This window comes from Euprymna scolopes, chromosome 32, assembly GCF_053919585.1.
Source record: "Euprymna scolopes isolate OS-2025 chromosome 32, ASM5391958v1, whole genome shotgun sequence".
Classification (NCBI taxonomy): domain Eukaryota; kingdom Metazoa; phylum Mollusca; class Cephalopoda; order Sepiida; family Sepiolidae; genus Euprymna; species Euprymna scolopes.
The window spans coordinates 44859774-44881812 of NC_136513.1; the positions used below are offsets into that span (position 1 = coordinate 44859774).

The following is a 22039-nucleotide window of genomic DNA, read 5'->3' on the forward strand; positions in this document are numbered from 1 at the left end:
TTTTCTCTCGGCTCCAAATCCAACAAATTGTAAGCCATTGTTATATATATATATTTTTTCATTGTTGACTAAGGTACAGCTGTTGGTCCTGTGTAGTTCTAGGAGGTCCGCGTTTCCAGGCTTTGCCTTCTCTCTTTGAAAAGGGGTTAGCTTATTGGCACGCCTGAGGCGCCCCTCGCCCCTATCGAGGAATGCCGACGGGACAGCCCAAGCAGTTTTTTGCGGGTCAGAGTTCTCGTCCTCGGGTGGGGGTGGGGGGCGCTGACTTTTTCGATCCCACTTTCGGATCCTTGTATCACATTTCTTACTGTGCGAGGGAGATAAATAATCCATAACTGTGCGAAAATGCGTCAGCGTCGGCTAAGAACACATTTTTTTGAGTTATCTCCCTTTCCTTTTTGGTCTCTTTTTTTTTTTTTTTTTTTTTTTTAAATAACGCCTCCTTCGTCTATTTAAGACCAACAGTTTCCTTCATACTCCTTCCTCCTCCGCTCAACTATCTCTCCGTTCATACATCTCGTTCAAACTCTTTCTGTGTCGCTACTTTTATATTGTTCACCGCCTCTCTCTTGAAGTGGTATTATTTATATATTTTGTTATCTATATTTAACACGAGAAACAGTCGTTCAGTTCGTCATACCGGGAGAGAGTAAGCGCGCAATTAAGATGGCGTGGGTCCGCGCAACGAGGGATTCCTTTCTCTGGTGTATGTCGGTTATGTATTTATTTGCCTTTTCGTCATTCTACGTCCAGATCCCAGGTGAGTGAGGGACTCTATTATTCAATTTTTAGTTAATAAAATGCACTTTTTTTCTTACCGGCAAAATTTCTGAAAAAAAAAAAAAAAAATCGTTGCTCATTAAAGCACTTGCTCTTATAAAACCCGCACTTTTTTTTTTAACCCCTGCTACTGAGCGATAAATCACTTATGGTGCTTATGCGGAATCCAGATCCTGTTATTGTTATAAGATTTCATTATTATGGCATTTTGTTTTATTAAATTGTTAGATGAAAGTACAGGCTAGTTATAAAACGCCAGTCATCTCCCAAGAACGGCTTTCGGAATAAACACTCCCAACCTCCCCATGTTAAGAATGGCATTCGTTTTTTTTTTGTTTTTTTTTCAAATTTTATTTGCAATGTTTTCAGTGGATTTATTGATTGGACACTACTATGTGGGGAGGAGGGATTCTCGTTCAGATCCGCCGGTTTCAGTACTTGTGCATCTGATACCGCACTAAAATAACATTTAGAAAGTCCTTAACCTGGGAAAAGTGTTTAACTATTATCTACTTCCACCTAACAATTTAATAAACAGCAATATGTAAAAATTAAATTTAACTTTGGTCAATATGTGGCCTGGTCGTTTCACTGAAGACTTGTCTGCAAAGAGTTGCTTTTTAGGGGTATTACCCCCTCCCCTCACAACCTCCCAACCTCCCCATGTTAAGAACGACTTTCTGAATAGACACCTTTTATCAGATAAGTCTTCAGTAAAACAACCAGGCCACATTGACCTTAACTTGAAATAATATTTAAAAAAAAAAAAAAAAGAAAAAAAAAAAAGCGCGTTAACAGACGCACGCACAAGTACCTAGGTTTCTAATTAATAACGCTATTTCAGCACGGTCCGCCGTATTCATCATAAATACATGTATATTTAGTGGTACTTTACCGTGCTATTTTTAAAAAGTATTTTCAAATTAAATTCCGAGTTTCACAATATTTTTATTAAATTGTTAGGTGGAAGTTCAGAATTGTTACACAACGCCCTATCCTCCCATGGCTTTGAAAATATTTCAGCACGGTAATATAAGTGCATAAGTTCCTTTTTATTGAATGAATTGAATTACCCATGAGTTTGATAATTATCTGTCCCCCCACCCCCACCCACCTCTCCATTAAGTTTATTTTTATTTAGTTGTAATGCTTGATTTGTCCCCCCCCCCGCCTCGATAATTGACTGTTTCGGTTTCAACAAGTTTTTGCTACCATCAATTAAATAAAAAAATAAAAATAAATAAAAACAAAGGGGCAGTAAAATGTGGCTGGCATCTCTTTATTGCCCATTAATTATACGTCGCATTTAAAAATACGAGTGATTCAGATTCATTTATCTTCAAGTTCAGTTACCCCGTGTTTACAAAGGCTTTCTGCGGAGCGACCGGCTGCAAGATGAAAAGAATTTCGGCGCTTCTACACTGTTGGGACGAAATTTCGGAAACTGTAATACTGAATTTAACATGAAAACGATAGTATCCACGTATTCCTCGTATTTTTAACATAATTATATAAAAAAAATTACGAAACTCGATTAGGTAGAAAATTACTTATTAAAGAGAATAAAAGGTACTTGTACAGTTTAATCAAGTACCAAATAAAAAATAGAACTTGATGAAAACGATTGTAAAACAGTTCAAAAGGGATTTTCCGTTTTGATTTAAACAAGATGACGCCATTTTTTTTTTACCTGCTAACACGATTAGTTTTTTTTTTTTTTTTCAGTAATATTCAGGTAATTTCGACTGCATAATTTGGAAGCTACCATTGTAATTTATTAGAATTGACAAAAAAAAAAAAAATCAGTTGAAACCATTTTTTTTTATCTGAAAACTCCATTTATCGACTACAAAATCTCGTCCCAATTCTGTAGAAGCGCCAGAATTTTTCATTTTTTTAAATTGTATCTTAAAATAAATTTACCAAATTTCTACTGTTAATGATTACTACGATATTGTCCCATTGACTACTGTATACTCACTAACCCTTATCCTCAAGTGATCTCTGGGCCTTGATAAGTGGTAACTTCTATGTAAAAAAAAAAAAAAAAAAAAAAAAAAAAAAATTGATAACTCAATTTTTTTGTTCGTTTGTTTAAAATATAATGAAAAAAATAAACTTTTGGCGGACCTGAAGAATCTTGCCACCTTTTTTTTTTTTTTTCAGTGGATTATAATTGAATGGGCACTAATCTACCAGATTATTTAAAAAAAATTTCCCCCACTCTTTAGGCCCTGTCGGTGGGGCATTAGAATACGCCGACTGCCTCCCTGCAGAGGGTAAAAGTCCCTCAATGGGGGTCCTGGATATGACCTTAAACTATATCCAGTGGTGAGGCCCCAGCTTGTGGGCTTTGGAGTGTGGAGCCACCCTTTAATTACCATTGCTCCCAGGTCCACTCTGACCCGGAGTGGTAGTACCTGTTAGGGTCCCAACTATGATGGTTAAATAGAAACCGACGTGGAAACAACAAATATATTCTATTAAAAAAATTTTCTTCAAAATCTTTGGATTCGGCATTAAATAACCCGAAAAGGGTTGATATGCCGTAATACAAAAACAACCAACCAACCCACTCTTTATCTGTGCCTAAATCAAAACGTGTATTCCATGAACAAAGCTTCTTTCTTAGAACTGCACGCCTGTGGAACTCTGTTCCGTTTACCTGCTTCCCACGTGACTACGACTTGGATGTCTTCAAGTCCAACGTTAACAAATTCCTAATGAACCGCCCCCTTAAGTAAACACTTCATCAAATCTCCACACTAACGTACTGTACTTGCAATAACCCTTATCCCTGAGTGGCTTCCGGGCCTTGATAAGTGGTGACCACAGTGTAAAAAAAAAAAAAAAATAAATAAAAATTTAAATATTTGTATGGAGTGCTCAGTTTCTAATTTCTAGTGAGTTAGGTACGTGCAAAATGAATAGGCGATCCTCAAAATGTATAAACGTTTCCTTTACTTAAAAATTCACCAAAAAATTAGGAAATAAACCAATTTCGATATAACTCGAATAAAAGATTTTGTCAAACTACTGATATTATTATCGAATTAAGGATTGTTTAATACCAGCCTGGATTCCCGGCGTTACCCAGGTGTTTGTAGGTGCGTGTCGATCAAAAAAAAAAAAAAAAAGTGCTACTAGGCAGGTAGGCTCGAACCCGCGACGTGAAGGCAGAAAAGAAAGTGAAAATCTGACGTCGTACTGCTACTCCATGACGCAACCGGAAGTGTAAAGCATTCAAATTTAACGTAATCAATCTAAAAACAAAAGATGACTTGCAAAAATGGCGTTGCTTTTAAGCCTCTCATGAAAGCAAATTAGATACAAGGCCGTTCTTAATGTGAGGAGGAAAACCACCTCTCTCTAAAAGGAGGCACTCTGGCTGTATCCAAATAGTAATTGTCTCTGAAGGGTTTCCCCTACATTGACCAAGGACCAATTACAGAACAGATACTACACGACTTGAAGACCAGGTGGTTGCGTTCGAATAGTTTCACTTTATTTATATGTAGATTGAAAAAAATAAAATAAAAAAGGGGGGGCAAGGTTCTTCAGGTCTACCAAAATTTCAAACAAAGCCCCCCCCCCCCCGATGCTTGCTGTGGGACTGTCAGATCAACTAGTGAAGACTCAGAATAATCCCTTCTGTTTGTTTCTCACCCCTGCTTTACTTGCACAATTTTCTTAAGTTTGTGGAGTGTATCAGGGACACTTACTTCCTGCAGCATGTAACTGAACCCACCAGGTTCAGAGGAAACCAAACCCCTACAAGTGAGAATCTTATATTTAGCCGACCGAAGGCTGTCCTTCACTAAGCATGTTGAATTCCAGGTCAACAAAGCCAACCGGATTTTTGGAGCTATCAAACACGCGTTTACAACTCTGGATTCAATATCTTTCCTGCTTCTTTATAAGTCTCTTATCCACCCACACTTGGAATATGCTTCTGTGGTTTGGTGCCTGAGATTAAAAAAAAAAATAGATTCCGCGGACAGCATGCCGATATATTACAGGTTTAGAAAATAATAAAGGGTTTTGATATTGTCTGCTTTCACAGACCTTGCCCCAACTGTGGCAATAGCTTGTTCACTCCAATCCTCAACCCATCCACCAGGGGACATAATCTGAAGATGCAGGTCCAGCATCATCCTGGCACCCATGGCCACTTCTATAGTAACGTTGTTCCTATTTGGAATGGCTAAGTTAATGCTCCCTCAGTAAATTCCTTCAAGTCATGCCTGGCTGCAGAATGGAAGAACCACAAAGACGTATATCAATACTGGTTTTCCTACTGAGTCAGTGACCCAACCCTCATATTTTTTTCATGTGAATTACTAGTGCTACTTGATCCTCTTCAACAGAAGAGGATCAAAACTTTAGCATATAGTCTTAATACCCTAGTCGGGTAACTAATGACCTTGACTTATGATGGACTTAAAATTTGTTGAAATTAACATCCATTTTAGCAATATTCTATATTAGATGCGTTTTTGTATATTAAAAAAAAGCTAGTAATAGTCAGACAGCGTCTTCCCTAATTTCTTGGGTAACACTACCGAAAGAGGTGAAAAATAAACAGTACCTTCGCCTTTTTTTTTTTTTTTTTTTTTTTCTAGAAAACAACTTACTGAAATAAAGGTAGCTGTTCAGATCGGCACTTATGGTGATAAACAAAAATGAAAAACTTAGTGTACCTACTTGTCACAGAATAAAGATAGTATATTTCAAAAATAAATATAATTGATCAAGCACTTTTTTTTTATTTTCTAAAACCATGGACGGACCTGTACTTATTTGATTTTTGCTAGATTTTTAAAACCTGGGTATGTTTACGGCTTCAAAAATATCACTACATAGGAACGTTGTTTTAAAGCGTGGGTAATGTGAACATGATTTTAATCTAGCATTTTCATTATGTTCGTATGTTGTAAAAAAAAATTAAAAAATATTAGTTTTTTTGAAGTTTCTTTGAAATGGTAATAGGATGATAATATTAAATTAATTATATCATGTTACATATAGGAGGGTTAAAACTGTGGCGTGCGTTGGAGGTATCTTCAGTAAGTCGGGTAGCAATGCAATAGAACCTTATCACGAAAGTGAAACCTTTCAAATCATGAAATTTATTTTTTCAAAATTTATTTCTGCTAATATGATTAAGTCTGTAATCTATGATAATCGTTGAAAAAAAAAAAAACTTAAAAGGGGTAAAACACCCATTTTTATGGGGTTGGCACTCTCATACAGATCCGCCTAAAAAAAACAAATGAGAAAACTGTTTCGTTTGGTTCCGTGTTTTGATATCTTAAATCAACTTTGAGACCAGTTATGTTGGTGCAAAAATAATGTTTTTTGATGTTCAAATTCAAAAGATCATAACTCATTTCATAAACTTTGTTAATCGAAATAAGAACCATTAGAATCAACACAATTTTTGCCAACAAGAAATAAGTTTATTTATCATATTAGCATAGGCATTCAAAGTTCTAGAAGCAATGATGTCATTGAAGATGGATTTGGCATCTTGAATTTTAAAGCATTTTGAGTGCAGGAAGTTGAGATGCTTGAAAAAGTGATAATCGGTGGGCGAGAGGTCCGGTGAATATGGTGGATGAGGCAGTCTCATTGCCCGATTCTGCAGGGTCGGTTGAGCAACATGCGGGGGAGCGTTGTTATGGAGAATTGGTCCGTTAATATTGACCAATCTCGGGCACGTACGTTGGAGCTTCTGGTGCATTTTGGCAATTTGTCGGCAGTACTTCTCTGCTGTAATTGTTTTGCCTGGATTCAAGAAGCTGCGATGGATGTGACTGGCCACAGACTACTAAACAGTCACCATAAACTTTTTTGGTGCAATTTCGGCTTCAGGAAGTGTTGTGGAGCTTCTCCGACATCCATCCATTGTGCCAAACATCACTGATTGTTGTAGAGGATACACTTCTCATCATATATCACAATCTGCTTGAGAAATCAGGCGTTTTTGTTGCACAGAAGTGTAGAGGAAGCCTCAAAACAACGCTTTTTTTTATTATTCAATTCATGCGGCACCCATTTATCCAACTTTTTTGACTTCCGTATTCGCTTTAAATAGCGAACAACTTGGGTGGTCGATCTCGAGTTCAACAGCAACGCCTCGTGTGGTTTTGTGAGGATCGGCTTCAATTAAGGTTCAAATGTTCATTATCAACTGCAGTCAGCCAGCAGCGGCCGTCTTCATCTTCAAGGCTCTCATCACCATTGCAAAATTTCTTAAACTGTTGTGCCACACATTCGTTAGTGGTTCCTGGGCGAAATGCATCATTGATATAACAAGCTGTCTTGACAGCCTTTTGTCCTAGTTTGAACTGGAACAAGAAAATTGTGCGGATTTGAATTTTGTCCATACTGTCAAAAAGCCTGCAAAAAAATGGAGAGATTGAGAGCAGTAATGACTAACACTATTCAGAACGCGCTTCAAAATGATATATGTGTCTATATATGTCGATGAATTAAATCACAAATAATATAAAGTACCGTGTGAGAAAACGATATCGATTTTGCATCAACCTTATATTTCATTGAGCAGAATCTTAGTGAAAGTAAGCTAATAGTCAATTTTACCTTTTTAGAAACTTCAATGAATCGCTTCCCAAAGCAAATAGTTGGAGAATTTTATTGGCGCACGTATGGAAGCAATACTCCCCTCTGTAATTTTTAATTTTGATCTTTTTTCATTTTTTAAGCAGATTACCAGATTATTTAAAAAAAAAAAAATACCTCCCCAATTCAATATTTAACATTTTTAAAGGGTATTCTGCTTCCAATATAACATTCTAAATCGATCCCCATTTTGGAAGTGGCGACTTTTTCGGCCAAATTTCCAGAATTTAGCCTTTTCTAAAGTTTTATTTTGACAAGGCCAAGCTGCGAAAAGTCTAAATTTGCAAAATTTAGGCAAAATAAGTCGATGCTTCCAAAATGGGGTATCAATTTACTAGAATATTGTATTGGAAAGTGAACACCCATTAAAAATATTGAATTGCGGGGGGGGGGGGTATTTTTTTTTTTTTTTTTTTTAATTTTTTTTTTTTTAAATTTTTTTAATAATGTAGTAGATTATGCGTTACCTTCTCTCTTGGAGACTGGGTTAGTTTCAGGCTAATACCCTGAGGCACCCACACTAGGGAATGCCGATGGGGTTTCACAGGCACTTTTTACAGTTCAGAGTGGCCCTCCTCTGAGGGTGTTGACTTTTAAATCCCACTTCCTGACCCTGGTGTCCAAGTTCTAGCATTTTCCATTCATCAGTTTCTGAATTCTGAATTTCTTCCCAATCGAGCAGTTAAGTTTCTTGAACCCCGTCCATATGAAATATAGACAGAAATGTCTCCTAATGGAACGTCCAGAAGAGAACAAGGTTCTCGGCTGTCCCCAGTATTTTGAAAAGATACTTTCCTTTGGAATAGAGAAGGAAAAGAAATTCCCTCATCTTTCATGAGAACTTGTACAAGTTTATTTATTAATGACGAGATAAAGGGGGGGGACTGTTAACGGAAATTATGTTTCAGAAGGTGAAATTATTTGAACTAACCTTTGAAGAACCAGTTTTATTTCGAGAAAAAAAAAAAAAAAATTAGAACCAAAAGGTCCCAGAAGATTGCGAAATGGACTATGGACTCCAAAACGTCTGGGCAGATTTTTTTTTTTACACAAATATACTTTGGAGTATTCTTAGTTTTTGTTATCGGAATACCTCTGATAAGTATCGATAATGGAAGCAAATCCAATTAAAGAAGGAGCAGTCTGATTTTGACCAAAGTTAACACTTTTTTATACAGACTAACATTACAAGTGGATTTGAGAAGTTTTATCAGCACCTAAGAGGTCAGCATATAAAATCAGCAATAGGTTCTTTTATATGACAAGGTTGTGGGTCGATCTGAACTCGAACCCCCCCCCCCTATAATTTTAACCGGTATTCTGCAGTTGGTATTTTTTTTTTTTTTACAACCCAACCCAGCATAGTATAAACATCTCCAATCTCCCCCTGTTAAGAACGGTTTTCAGAATAAACACCTTCAACCCTGAAAACTATACTACGTAATATAAAAATTATAGGGGGGATGATTCTCGTTCAGGTCCGCTGGGTTATTTGAAATGAATGCTTCAATCGGACCATGATACTTGACTTTTGCATTTTAAACTTTAATTTAAGGGATTATATTAAAATAAGTTTATAAAAATCAACAGTAGGTTCTCTACAGTGCAATGTAGATTTCAATGTATTAGAAATCACGTCACAGTGAGGAGATGTGAAACTTCTTTCCGGTGCACTGTGATGGGTTCCCGATGAGAGTAGATAATCAATATATTTAATTGAAAATGGGCGATTTCGATGAAAAAAAAAAAAAAGTTAGAAATGTTGCACATTCGTTGATCCTTATTCAATTTCTGGCAATGCCTGGTTTCTCTAAGATATATTTCCAGAATGTGAGATATAATTATTTCTAGTTAAACAACGTTGCAGCTCACAAGTCATGACGGCCAACAAACTAGGAGTCCAAGACTAGATTTGCCCTCATTTGGGTTCATCGGTTGAACGGGATTTGAAACCAGAGTTTCTTGCATGTGAGGCGAGTAGTTTGCGCAACAGCCTCGCACAAGAAAATCTATTAACACAGACTCAGCAAACCGCGGTGAAATCAGACTATGGAATTAACCTACGTCATCTTGAACAAAGTGTGGCCATTCAACCAATAGAACCCAAGCCGATATCTCACAAGTAGTGAGTTTTACACTCACTAGGAAGATGCCATCCAACATGTTAACCTGGCAAGCAATTAGTGATAGAATTTTCAAAATGTGAGATATTATTTCCATTTTATTTATATATATATATATATATATATATATATATATATGTCTGTTTATTATACAAACATTATTGGTTACATATGTGCATACATGTTTCAGTGGAGTCCCAATTCAGGAACATGAGACCAAAAAAGAATAGATTTCAATTCTTTTTGGTTTGAAGTGTTGTCCCTGAATTGGGACTCCACTGAAACATGTATGCACATATGTAACCAATGTTTGTATAATAGACAGACTATACTAGGTCTGTCCTGCATTGATCACTCTTTAATAATCACGTGAGTTTCATTAGATTTACAACTAGGAAGCCAATTGATACAACCGAGATGTATACATATATACAGCTTTTGAGACTTTACAAGACCGGTTACCACAGTTGATTGAAAATTTCTTGGGGCAACTAAGTCGTAAATCACTCGCCCGCCAGCCAGTCTTGATAAAATTTCCTTCAATAAAGAAACGGGGGGGGGGGAAACTCATTTATTTTATGACCCTCAAATATGCGGTGACTTAGAATGACCTATGTCTCATCATTTGTGAATTCTTTCATCTCTTGCTGTGAGACCGTTGGAATATCATATTGAAAAAAGAGTGGTCATGCTAAATGTCAACAAAAGATCAAATTTACACATTCGACATGTAGTCAAAGCCTTCATTTAGCTCTGATTTTGAAATTCATTTGGAAAAAAAAGTCTTCGATGCTACAACTACATACACTTCATGTTTACAAAAGTAAAGACGAACATTTGAAAGAGGAAAAAACCGCATCGTTCTGTCAAGCATCCGAAGAAATGATTATTATTTCTATGGAACAATAATATGAATGATGCTATATAAAGAAACTGGTGTTGTATTTTAACGTTTTGTTGAATATTTACTGAAATGTTTGTAGTAATAAAATAGTTGATTTACAAGAGTTAAACAAATATTTTCTTGTTAGATTATACACACGGTAATTTCTTGAATTGTTGTAAAATTATTTACTATTATTGACTGAAACAAAGACAGTCGGACGAGTAAAAATATTTTGCGTCAAATTTTCCCTCGCACTCAACCGGCGGTCGAATGATTTTTTTTTTTTTTTTCAAATCTCAAAGGCTATACTAGCAAAAAGTACCAGTCATTGACTGCGTTCAAAAACAGCCTACAGAAAATGGACTCTGGTTTATGAAAGTATGATAGGTTATGAAAAGGAAGTGTTGTAAAGAGATAGCTTCAAATTCGGGGGTATCAAAACCAAAGCAAAATATGATGAAAGTAAAAATAAAATAGATAATCCCCATAATTTATTATACCATACCTGTTCCCACTGAAACACTTATCACAATATTCTGTGGATCTATATTAAAAAACCTTGTTAAACTTTGTGACATATTTCCATTCTATGGAGGTCAGGTGCGAACGAATACCCCATAATTTTATTATACCATATTTCTTCAAACTGAAACATAATTATCAAAGTATACTTATGCAGATAGATATTATTATATATTATATTTATTAAAGTTTGTGCCTATTTTCATTCTATGGAGGCCAGGCGCGAACACAGACCTCACAATTTTATTATACCATCCCCATTTAAGTTAAAACATGCTTATCAAAGTATTATGTACATCTATATCAAAAACACTTGTAAACATTTTTTTTTTAATTTTTAAATTTTTTATTTCCATACTTTATGGACCAGGCGCGAACGCAGATCCCACAATTTTAATGAATCTTCATTATGCCAGATCAAACATACCCATTCCTGTGTCTCGATACATCTTCTATCATTATATGTGATCAGTTTTCTATAATAGTCAACCATATAGGAGCTTATTCGTGACTAGACACACACACAGACGTTCAGCTTTATATATATATATATATATATATATATATATATATATATATATATATATATATATGTCTTTTTATTATACAAACATTATTGGTTATATATGTGCATACATGTTTCAGTGGAGTCCCAATTCAGGAACATGAGACCAAAAAAGAATAGATTTCAATTCTTTTTGGTCTGAAGTGTTGTCCCTGAATTGGGACTCCACTGAAACATGTATGCACATATGTAACCAATAATGTTTGTATAATAGACAGACTATACTAGGTCTGTCCTGCATTGATCACTCTTTAATAATCACGTGAGTTTCATTAGATTTACAACTAGGAAACCAATCGATACAGCCGAGATATATATTTAAGAGTGTAGCCATCAACAATTGTGGGGTTTCCAGCCTTTTATTTTTTTTATTTTTAAAAATAAAAATAAAAAAAAATAAAAATGATAAAAGGCTGAAAAACCCACAAGTGTTGATGGCTACACTCATTTAAATATGCATTTTTTTTTTCTCTCGTTGGAACTACACAACCATCACTTTAAAAAAATATATATATAAGTAATGTTGAACAACCTACGTTGAATAGATAACATTGCCGCCAGAAGCTGACGTCACTTGGGAAATGAAAAATGCGAAATCTGAATATATGAAATGCGTTAAAACCCGTATGAAATCATTTGTCATGAACATAATTTATAAGACTTGTTGCTTTCAGTTAAGTGCATGGTTGTGGGTTTGTCTTCGGGTTACAAGTGATTAAGATTTCATATTTTGGGATATTTGTGCTCATTTTCGTATTTCACTATTAGTTACAACTTACATTGAAATAAACTAAATTAAATGCTGTATTTTGTCTAATAATTAATAAAATATTTCAAAATTTTATTAGGTTACTGCTTGATATTTATCTGAGGGGGATTACTCTGAATATTTTTTTTTTTTATTGGTAAAAAAAAAAAATTACGAGTACTTTTTAATTTATTTTTCAGTCATTAAATTACCTTAATTCTTTGTAAAGATTGGGTTATAGTGAAGTGATTTGCTTCTAAAATGAGTCAAATTTTCAAAATTAGTTCTGTCTGATTTTGATAAACAATCACAGGGATCTACTGTTTAATTTTGTAAATATTATTAAATAAGAACAAACTAAAAATATTACTGCCAGGTTTTAAGGTTAATGGTAAGGTTAAAGGAAGTTTTTTTTTTTTTTTTTTTTTTTTTTTGTAAGAAACAAAACATTAGTGCTTATTAAAAATTAAATTGATGTATTACAACATTAATCATATTATATACTGAAAAATAAATTATCTTTACAATTTATTCCGAAAAAATAAAACTAAGTATTTGCAAAGTAATTAAACAAACAAACAAAAAAAAAAAAAACGATAAAAATCTGAATAAATTTGCACTTTCATAATTAAGAAAATAACATCATTAAATTTTGGGAGCCAGCCGCTTCAATGTACTATATACTTAACATCGTGTCTAAAATGAGATTCTACTTTGTTGCAGAGAGTCAGAAGTGCCACCACCCCCTTCATTCGAGCTTATAATTAGGTTCACTCCACCCATTCTTTCGAGTCATGGGGGGGGGGGCGCAGACGCTGAAGGTGGCTTCTAAATTTACCGGAATTTATTCCAATGTCGCTCTATTAAAAGCCTCTCATAGCCAACTAATGCGGTGCATATCGTTGGGAGCGTCGGTTCTCTTTACAATTCCTTAATTCTAAAATGTTAAGTAACTAGGTATTCAAAAATAAAATAGTCTTTTAACGTACATCAAAAAAGTGTGTGTGTGGGGGGGGGGACAAAAAGCGAACTCTGTACGACACCTCCTTTTCTTCCAGACTTGTGGATGTGACATGTGTTAAACATTCCACAACAACCCACTCTTTTCTATCCAATTCCTGGATTTTTTTCCATATATCAGCCAAAATGGAAGCAACTCTATTTGTTTAAATTTGTTTTTCCATTTTTTTTTTTTTTGTTTTTACTGGAAATGCGGTATTCTACCATGTCAGACTTTATCCTCTATTAAAAAAAAAAAAAATAATATTCCAGACGAGATATTTCTGGTATTCAACTTCGGGACAAGATCAAAGTGTAGTATCTGTTCTTCAGATGCTGCACTTCTGTTTCTTGTTCTCTTTCGGTGGAGGAGAAATCCTTCACGACTGAGACAATTTTTATTTTTGTACCTTTTCTCCACGTTAAAAAACGACCCTGGTGTCTAACTCTGTCCCGTGGGGAGGCATAGTAAATAGGTACTTTATTTTTGTCTCCATTTTTGAAGAACACTTTTTGAAGGGGAGATAAATTAAAATGTTATCCAAAAAAAATAAAATTAAAAAATTTTTGAAACTTTTCATTATATGAAAATGTAAAACTTAAAATGTATATCATTTTTTTTTTTTTTTTATTGGAATCTTGTGAGATGAGTAATTTGTATATTTATTTGATTGCAGACTTATCCTCATCTTCATAGTTGTTTCACTACGTTTCGACCAACTATTTCTCTGGCCTTCCTCAGGTGATTTATAAAACCAAAAAATCCAACCTTGATTGCCCTTCGAGGCCTGTGGCTCAGTAGATAGAGGCATTGAATCTCTACAGTTTCAGATGACAATTATCTGAAGATAACTTTTTCAATCCTACCCAAGGCAGGCCAGACGATTAGTTGGCCAAAACGTGGTGAGACAACTATGGAAGGAAGGATACAGTTAAGATTCAGCATTCCTATCCCGTCGCGGTTAATCATCTGAAGAATTCCAGAGGAATAGTTGGCCGAAACGAGGTGAGACAACTGGAAATGAGAATAGGTCCGCAAATAAATAAATATTAAAATGTATAGTTTTGAACAGTCATTATTGTACTGAGTTTTTAGGAAAACAGATTTTTCCATATTTTGATTCAATAAATGTTCAGATAAAGTTTCATTTTGTGATAGAATTTAAATTTTATTTTAATTCAATACGTGTTTAGATAATGTTTTTTGTAATTACTTTACATTAGTGTATTTTTTTAGTAAAAGTTGGATGAAATTTTGACCTTTTTGGATAAGGTCTTTTGGAAATGTCTCCCCCTCAAACGAGTTCTTCAAAATTGGAAATTAAAAAAAAAAAAATGTACCCCCATAAAACAGTAATGCACAAGTGCTCAATATCTACCTCTTTTGTACTTGGTTCACAGTGTATATTTGCCAAGTTTTTTTTTTAATTCTTTCATGAACTTGATAGAAAATCTTTTCAGCTGTTTTGGAGTCTATAAAGAACTAACTTACACAGTCGCATTTATGTAATCGTAGAGAACTTGAAATAAGTAAATAAATGGTTTTAAAATCAATCGATTTAAAAAATTTGTATTTTTTTATACAGATGTTTCCATGCATTTACCATAAAATATTATTTGCATTTTTTGTCATTGAAAAAATCTTTTATGAACTGCAATTTTTTGTGTAGTCCCTTGCATGTTTTTATGGAAAAAAAAAATTTATTAACAAAAAAATTTACTTGAAACTTCTTGCAAAAATAATTCAAAGCTTTTAATGCATTTTGCAGTATAGAAAATAAAATGAAAAAGTGATCAATATATAACAAATGTCACCAAGATGTCATGGTGACATTTATTGGGTGGGTATCTTTACCACTATTTTTAATTTTCGATTTTTAAATGATTTTCAAGACTCTCAAATAAATGACCGTCTTATGTCAGCCATTTTTTTCTTATTCTAACTTAAGATTAAGTACTACTTGTCTCAAAGTAAATAAGCTACAGACATAATATTATCAGAAATTGGGTCAGATTCTGAATAATACATTGACTATAAAAAATCCAAATTGTATTTAAAAAAAATTTTTTTAATGGTAGTATTCCATTTTAAAAAAATGTTTTTTTTCATCCAATTTCAAATAGTGTTCTTTGGGTTATCACTTGATTAATTTGAGTCACATGAGACAGACAAAACCTTGATTGCATTTGGTAAGTGGTGGCAGGTATAAAAGGCTTTCCTGGAAGTTTTTATGTTCCTTTAATAGGATTTTTGTAAACTTAGATTAAATTCTTATAGTATTGTTTGGTTATTTATTTATTAACAAAATCATTATAGAACTAATTTTCAAGTAATGTTTCAATCTCTATTTAAAAAATATTTTTGCCAAGACTTAAAATTTTTTGGTACATGAAGATTTTTAAGAATTTTAAAGAAAGTTTAAGTGACTCTCGGCAAAAGTGATATGATTAAAAAAAAGAAACAAGTGGAACATTAAATAACTGTTACCAAGTACTATATTAGAACTATCTGCATAGTTCTAAACTTTTGTGAACTGTAAAATTTATTTTAAAATTTAATTTGAATTTGAGATATTTTTTTCAAAGATCGTGAAAGCAAATCTTAATTCTGGACTCTAATCTTAATTCCGGACCTTAATCTTTAGTTCAGGATGGTGGAAGGAGTCTTATCAATCAAACTTGGATATTGTAATGGGAGTCAACTATCATTTTAATGAAACACAACAAATAGTATCTTATTAGAAAGCCTATATTGAAATAATAAAAACAGCAATGTGGAATCTTAACTTATTGTTCAAAGGCAGGTAATTCAAATATATTAAGAATTGTAAGAAAAAATGATTTAACTATTTTAATGTAACAAAATTCTATAACATTAATAAGAATGTAAAATACAATATTGTAATTCTTAAAACAAAAAAAATAATTCTTGTTAGCTACTTTAGTATCTGTATTACCATAAAAACAAACTAAAACCATTTCAAAACATAGATTGTACAGATTGATATAAAATTACTTGTTTTACCTTTTTTGGCTGTTATGCTACATTTTTTTTTTTTTTTTTTTTTTGCTTTCATACCAAACCTTCATTTTCTTCTAATTTGCATGACTGAAAAGAATTAATCCTGAAGTCATTGGAAAATATCCCCTCTCTCCTTAAAAAAAAAAAAAATGCAGCCTCATTTATTCCAAAATATTTAGCAAAAACATACTTTGAATATTCCGTTTTCAATTTCTACATTTCTGTTTTCAACCTTTATTCATTTGGAGATGGACGTGGCTATTCAAAAACGAAAAATATTTTTTCACGTTCATTTTCCTATTCATTTTTTTTTTTTTTTTTTTTTTTAATTTTTTTTTTAACTTTGTTTGGAAAGAGAGAAATCAACCAACCGTTGCATCATGTCCTACTTATCTGTCCTCCCCCTTCTCATTATGTTTCTATGTAGCTCTGTTAATATAAAATAGTTGCGGCAGATAAAATGATTTTTGTTTTGTTTTTTTTCCGGACAGAAACAGTTTTGCACTATTATGTCCTTGGTAAAAATCCATATAATACAAACCTTTTGTTTAAAATCTTTTGATAAAAATCCATTATGATTATAGAAAATGTAAAAAAAATGTGATGGGTCATAAGAAATATTGAAATTTTCAAAGGGTAAGTTGTGCCTTAGTAAATTGATTAATTTACTTAGAAGAAATGTAAATTGTGAGTACTAAAATTTCATTTAGATTATATATACATATATATATAAAAAGTTTGACTCCTGTCCAGGTAACCTACATCTAAAATTTCAAGTGTTTAGACCCAAAATTGGCAGAAGTTTGGTAGTCTGCAAAGGTCAACTCTTAACTTTGACCTTTTGCCAGCCAAATTTTTGCCCAAATACTTAAAAAGCTTGCTGCATGTCTGAATACCCTTTATGTAAAATTTCAAATGTTTAGACTCAGAATTGGCTTAATAATTTGCTAGACTGCAAAGGTCAAATCTTTTGAACTTTGATCTCTTGGCAGCCAAATTTTCGGCCAAAAACGGATTAAAAAGCTTGCCCTATGTCTGATTCCACTTTATGTAAAATTTCAAATGTTTAGACTAAAAATTGGATGAGTAATTTGGTAGGCCGCGAGGTCAAATTTTTAAAACTTTAACTACAATTTTGACCCCTTAACATTTATGATTTTTGGGCTCAAATCAAATTAAAGCTTGATCCATGTACAAGTAACACCTAAAATTTCAAGTGTTTAGACCCAAAATTAGTGGAGGAGTTTGGTAGAGTTTTCAAAGGTCAAATCATTGAACTTTGAACCCTTGACAGCCAAATTTCTGGCCGAAAACCAATTTAAGATTTTCCCAAATCTCAATACCCCGTATGTCAAATTTTGAGTCTGTAGACCAAAAATTGACAGTAGTGCACCCACACAGACAATTTCACTTGTATATATATATATATATATATATATATATATATATTCGCAAAATAAGGACAAAATTATATCCATGCTTGATTATGAAAACTGATAATCATAAATTTTAATAACTGTGTCAATTAATTTTGACTTTAATAATTTTTATTGGTATAAATATTTCCGGAATTTTAATACATTAACATTTTTTTTAAAAATAAATAAATAAATAAATAAATAAAATATTATGTGTGTGTATATATGTGTGTAATATATATATATATATATATATGTGAATAAATACCGGTCCCATATATTCGGCAGGCATCATAGCCGTTACACTTTAACCGTGTCGCTACATATCAAACTCCACTCGCATGTTGTCTAAAACTAGTCGGCTACCCTACGGCTGCTGCTGCTTCTATTTTCGCTAGTCGGCTATCCTAATCAGTCAACGTTTCCACATTGTTTATGTATCATCATGGTTCCAAATGAGCTTCTTGGTCAAAAACACCCTCTCAAAATTCCAAATGAGAGGCTGACTGTTCTCTCAACTCTTGTACTTATTAAACGCCTTCCCCTTCTGCATCAACTCATTTGGAGCCCTGACAATACATCATAGAAATGTTGTGAACAAAGCTTATTTCCTCGAACTGCCTTCCTGTGAAAGACTATTCTACTGGCCTGCTTCTCGGCTGATTACAATGGTAGCCTTCAAGTCCAATGTGAACAAGTTCTTGTTGAGCAGTCATCTTTCAATAATCCAAATTCTACCCAATCTACAGCGTGGAATGATAAAATTGTTGTCCTAAAGAAAACGCTACAGATTTATTTTAAAACTTTTCTTGAAAGAAATCAAGTAACCTGATTATGTAGTAGAGCTGACATCAATTCAATGTAGCCGCATTCAGCCTCTATCACTGGCTTGATATGTGTAGAGAGTATGAATTGTACAGCAGCGCATCTGATTTTGCTTGTTGAACATTGTGACTTTCAGATACGATAGAAGGTTCCTATCGCTCTTGGGATTTGTACACAACTGACCAACTAGTAGATGGGCTGCAACAAAAGAAAAAAGTAAACCGGTTTTCCTCAAACAGAAATGGAATCATGTCATCTCTTCTAGGGCGACAATTTTATTGTTCCACCCTGTAACCATTAACGATTACTAAACTACCACCTTACATTCATTAACCGTTATTCTTGACTGGTGTATCAGAAGTCTTTGTCGAACGCAAAGCAACAAAACTTTTTGGCTAAAACGTCAGAGGTTCGCTAGTCACAAGTCGAGTAGAGTTCGGTGTTCACAACATGAAATATATGTCGATGTTCTCTATTCGCATGTCTTAAATGCTTCTCCCGCTCCTCCCAGTGACTCGTTTTGTTTCTGACACACCTAATTTGCATATACCACACCAGATTGCTAGAGATTTACACGTGACTGGAGACTTGAAAAGACAGCAGCCGCCATCTTGTGCCTTTCTTTCTTTTTTTTTTTTTTTTTTGCCCGTTTCTGAGGTAGGTTCTCTGTCTGTGACACTCCCTCCTGATCTCATGATCACAGAAATGGCAATAGGGTGATGATCGCTGTCGCCGGGTGCTTCTCCGATTCTCCGAAGGGGAACTATGCATGCCTCTTCTTTGCTTAAATCTCGTCTGCGGACTGGAGGTTGAAGAATACCACTTCCACTGGGAGGCTACTGATATCAATCACCTTCTGAGGGAGCTGTTGTGAACCAGTGATGTCTCACTGGTCCCTGACTCTGAGTCAGACTCGCTCCCATTGTTCACGGGTAGCCGCAATTGTGTTGTCAGTCGTAAGTCCTTAATGTGACGAAGCACACCGTCGACACACTGCTTGCTTGCTGATCACTTCAGTGATGCGTCCAAGTTCATACCGAGTCATACATTTGCCACGTGGGTTCTTGATCCAGACAGCATCCCCTTTTTCTAGCCTCCCTCCAGTTACTCTCGTTTCAATGTGGCAGCCGGTGCTGTAGAGGGTGATACAGCATCCTTTGGGGTCACGTATAAATAAACTGCTTCAGACACTGCACAGCCTGGTCTGGCGGCGATAGTTTTGACAGTCCTGTGGTTCCGCTCTATAATCCCATTCCCGCTTGGTACGTAGGCACATCGGAACCATAGATGTACTCCCCAGTCATCAGCAAAATTTTGGAACTGTTCACTGGTGAAAGCGGTGTCGTTGTCAGTTAGTATCCCTGTTGGGGGGGGGCACGTTCAAGGAAGATGCTGTTTAGCTGATGGATGACTGCTGCCGTATCTTGCCGGCGGAGCGGCCGCCATATCGCAAACCTAGATGGGCCGCAGTCAATAAGCGTTTGGTAGTCCTTGCCGTTGTGGTGAGTAACATCTATCGCCAGCCTGCGCCAGTGGCTCTTGACATCCAGTTTTCCTTTTTCCCAGCGAACGGATGCCAGGTCGATAGATTGGCAAGCCACGCAGCTCTCAACCACTCTTTTAACGTCTGCATTTCGTACTTCAGGGTCATCCGACTTGGCAAAATACAAGGTTCGCTTGATCCCTAGATGTCCACTTTGATTCGATCAAACTGAACAGAACAGTTGGCTGCGGCACAGGCCGGTTGTATGGGTTTGATGGTTCTTCTAATGGCATCAATCCATCTGCGGGGAACTCTTGTTAAACAATCAGCCTTGTTCAAGCGGGATCTGACCAGGGAGATTTCCATTGACAGCGCATATTCTTCTTTGATCCTGATGATGGTATCGAGCCGCCGTCAGATGAGCATCTCGCTTGTAGCTTTAGTTTGTATTCTGGCCCTCCCGGTAAAGGTGTGCAAAATCCACTTGTGGACGCAGGCAGAATCTGTAAGCAGCCGCAGGGTAGTCGACTTCCAGAGGATCGCCAAGTTTATCCCCTTAATGACAGCAAGCTCTGCCTGGTTTATATGCTGGGAGTCCCGTTCTGGGTGTAACCAGCAGGCATCTTCCACCACGGTCCCGTCATGGACTATTGATACGCCCGTGGCAAGAGAGCTCACATCAACCCACACACTCGGGTACCGGCTGTCGACGCACCATCTGCCCTGTGGAGGGTCCTCCTTGCGCACTCTGGTGAGGACTTCCTTCATTGTGTTGAGAGGGGCGTCGTGTACCACATCGTCCCATCCAGTGGTGACCTCAGACGCTCCCCTCTTCATGAACTTCACTGCAACATGAAGCCAGCCGCTCACAAGGTGTCCAGCAAATTTTCCACACCAAGAAAATGCGTTTCTTTGCGTGACATCGCGGGGCATGTGGAACTTCATTTCCAATGCAGGACACCGTCTTCTCCCCGGATCTGTAAACTGAGCACCCGTGTGCCATCCTGTAGTCTCTCCGGCTCCTTACTGAGAAGTCCAAAGTTGCAGAGATGCTCCTCTACATGCGTTGTGGATAGAACCCCATCATTCATGTACACATCAATATATGCAGATGTTGCCTGCTTTATGTGCTTATCCTGAGCCAGAATGGTGTCAACAATCGTTTGCATAATTGATGGCGCCACGTTGAGTCCGAACCCCATACAGGTTAAGCAGTATCTCTTCCCCTTAACTCGAACTGTCTGATAAGGCCATAGTTACTGGTGTATGTGCACTTGAAGGTGTGCCTTCCAAAGATCAAGCACGCACACATTAGATCCCGTTTGCCGCCATTCCCGTAATTATCAGCGCACATGTCTGCGTGGGCCATAAATGGGTCCACGTGTTTGTTTAACTCCCTATAATCAAGCACCAGGCTCACTTTTTGTTGGTTTGGCTGGACGACCGCCAGGGATGGGATTAAACACTTTGGAGGCCCCAATGCCTTCTCAGGATAAAGAACCAGCCATCCATTGTCGATCCAGATCTGTAGTTCCCTATCATACTCCATGCGAGCTCCGGGTGAAATCTTGTACTCTGGCACTCTATTGAACAAATTCTTTGTCGGTAGTTCATCTGACCACTTCCAAGCCACAGTCAAGGACTTTGTGCACTGGTCAAACTCCGCACAAAAATCGGGCTTATCTAGGGTGAGTGCTGTGAAAACGCACTCTTCGCATTGGGAGAACATCACATTCTCGGCTCCATCTACTACGACTCCGCCCATCTGCACAATTGCGTCCATTCCTAAGAGTAAATCGTACCAAAGTAGCTCCCTGTCCATAATCAGAGCTTGCACAGCTACTTCAGGCCCACTACCGATGCTTATGTGGATGACCCCTTCTCCGCAAAAGGACAACAAGCTCCCTCCTACAGTTAGCACCGGAGTTCTTGTTTTCCAAGTGTTGCAACGTTCTTTGCGCACAAGTGTCTGAGCGCAACCTGTGTTCACAAGCATGTGCTACTCACACTCATTAACGTGTAT

The 22039-nt window shown here is 35.9% G+C and overlaps 1 protein-coding gene across 3 annotated transcripts in view; it reads left to right on the plus strand.

Moving 5' to 3' along the window:
- Positions 1-425: 425 nt before the first annotated feature.
- LOC145256315 (lipase maturation factor 2-like) overlaps positions 426-22039 on the plus strand; it is a 178678-nt gene continuing 157064 nt past the window's right edge. For 2 of the 3 annotated variants that reach the window (XM_080115045.1, XM_080115046.1), the window contains exon 1: positions 435-760. In XM_080115045.1, coding sequence (XP_079971171.1) covers positions 667-760 — 94 coding nt within the window. In that variant the 5' untranslated portion in view covers positions 435-666. Of the gene's footprint in view, positions 761-22039 lie in introns of all 3 variants that reach the window. The other variant, XM_080115044.1, reaches the window with a different exon arrangement.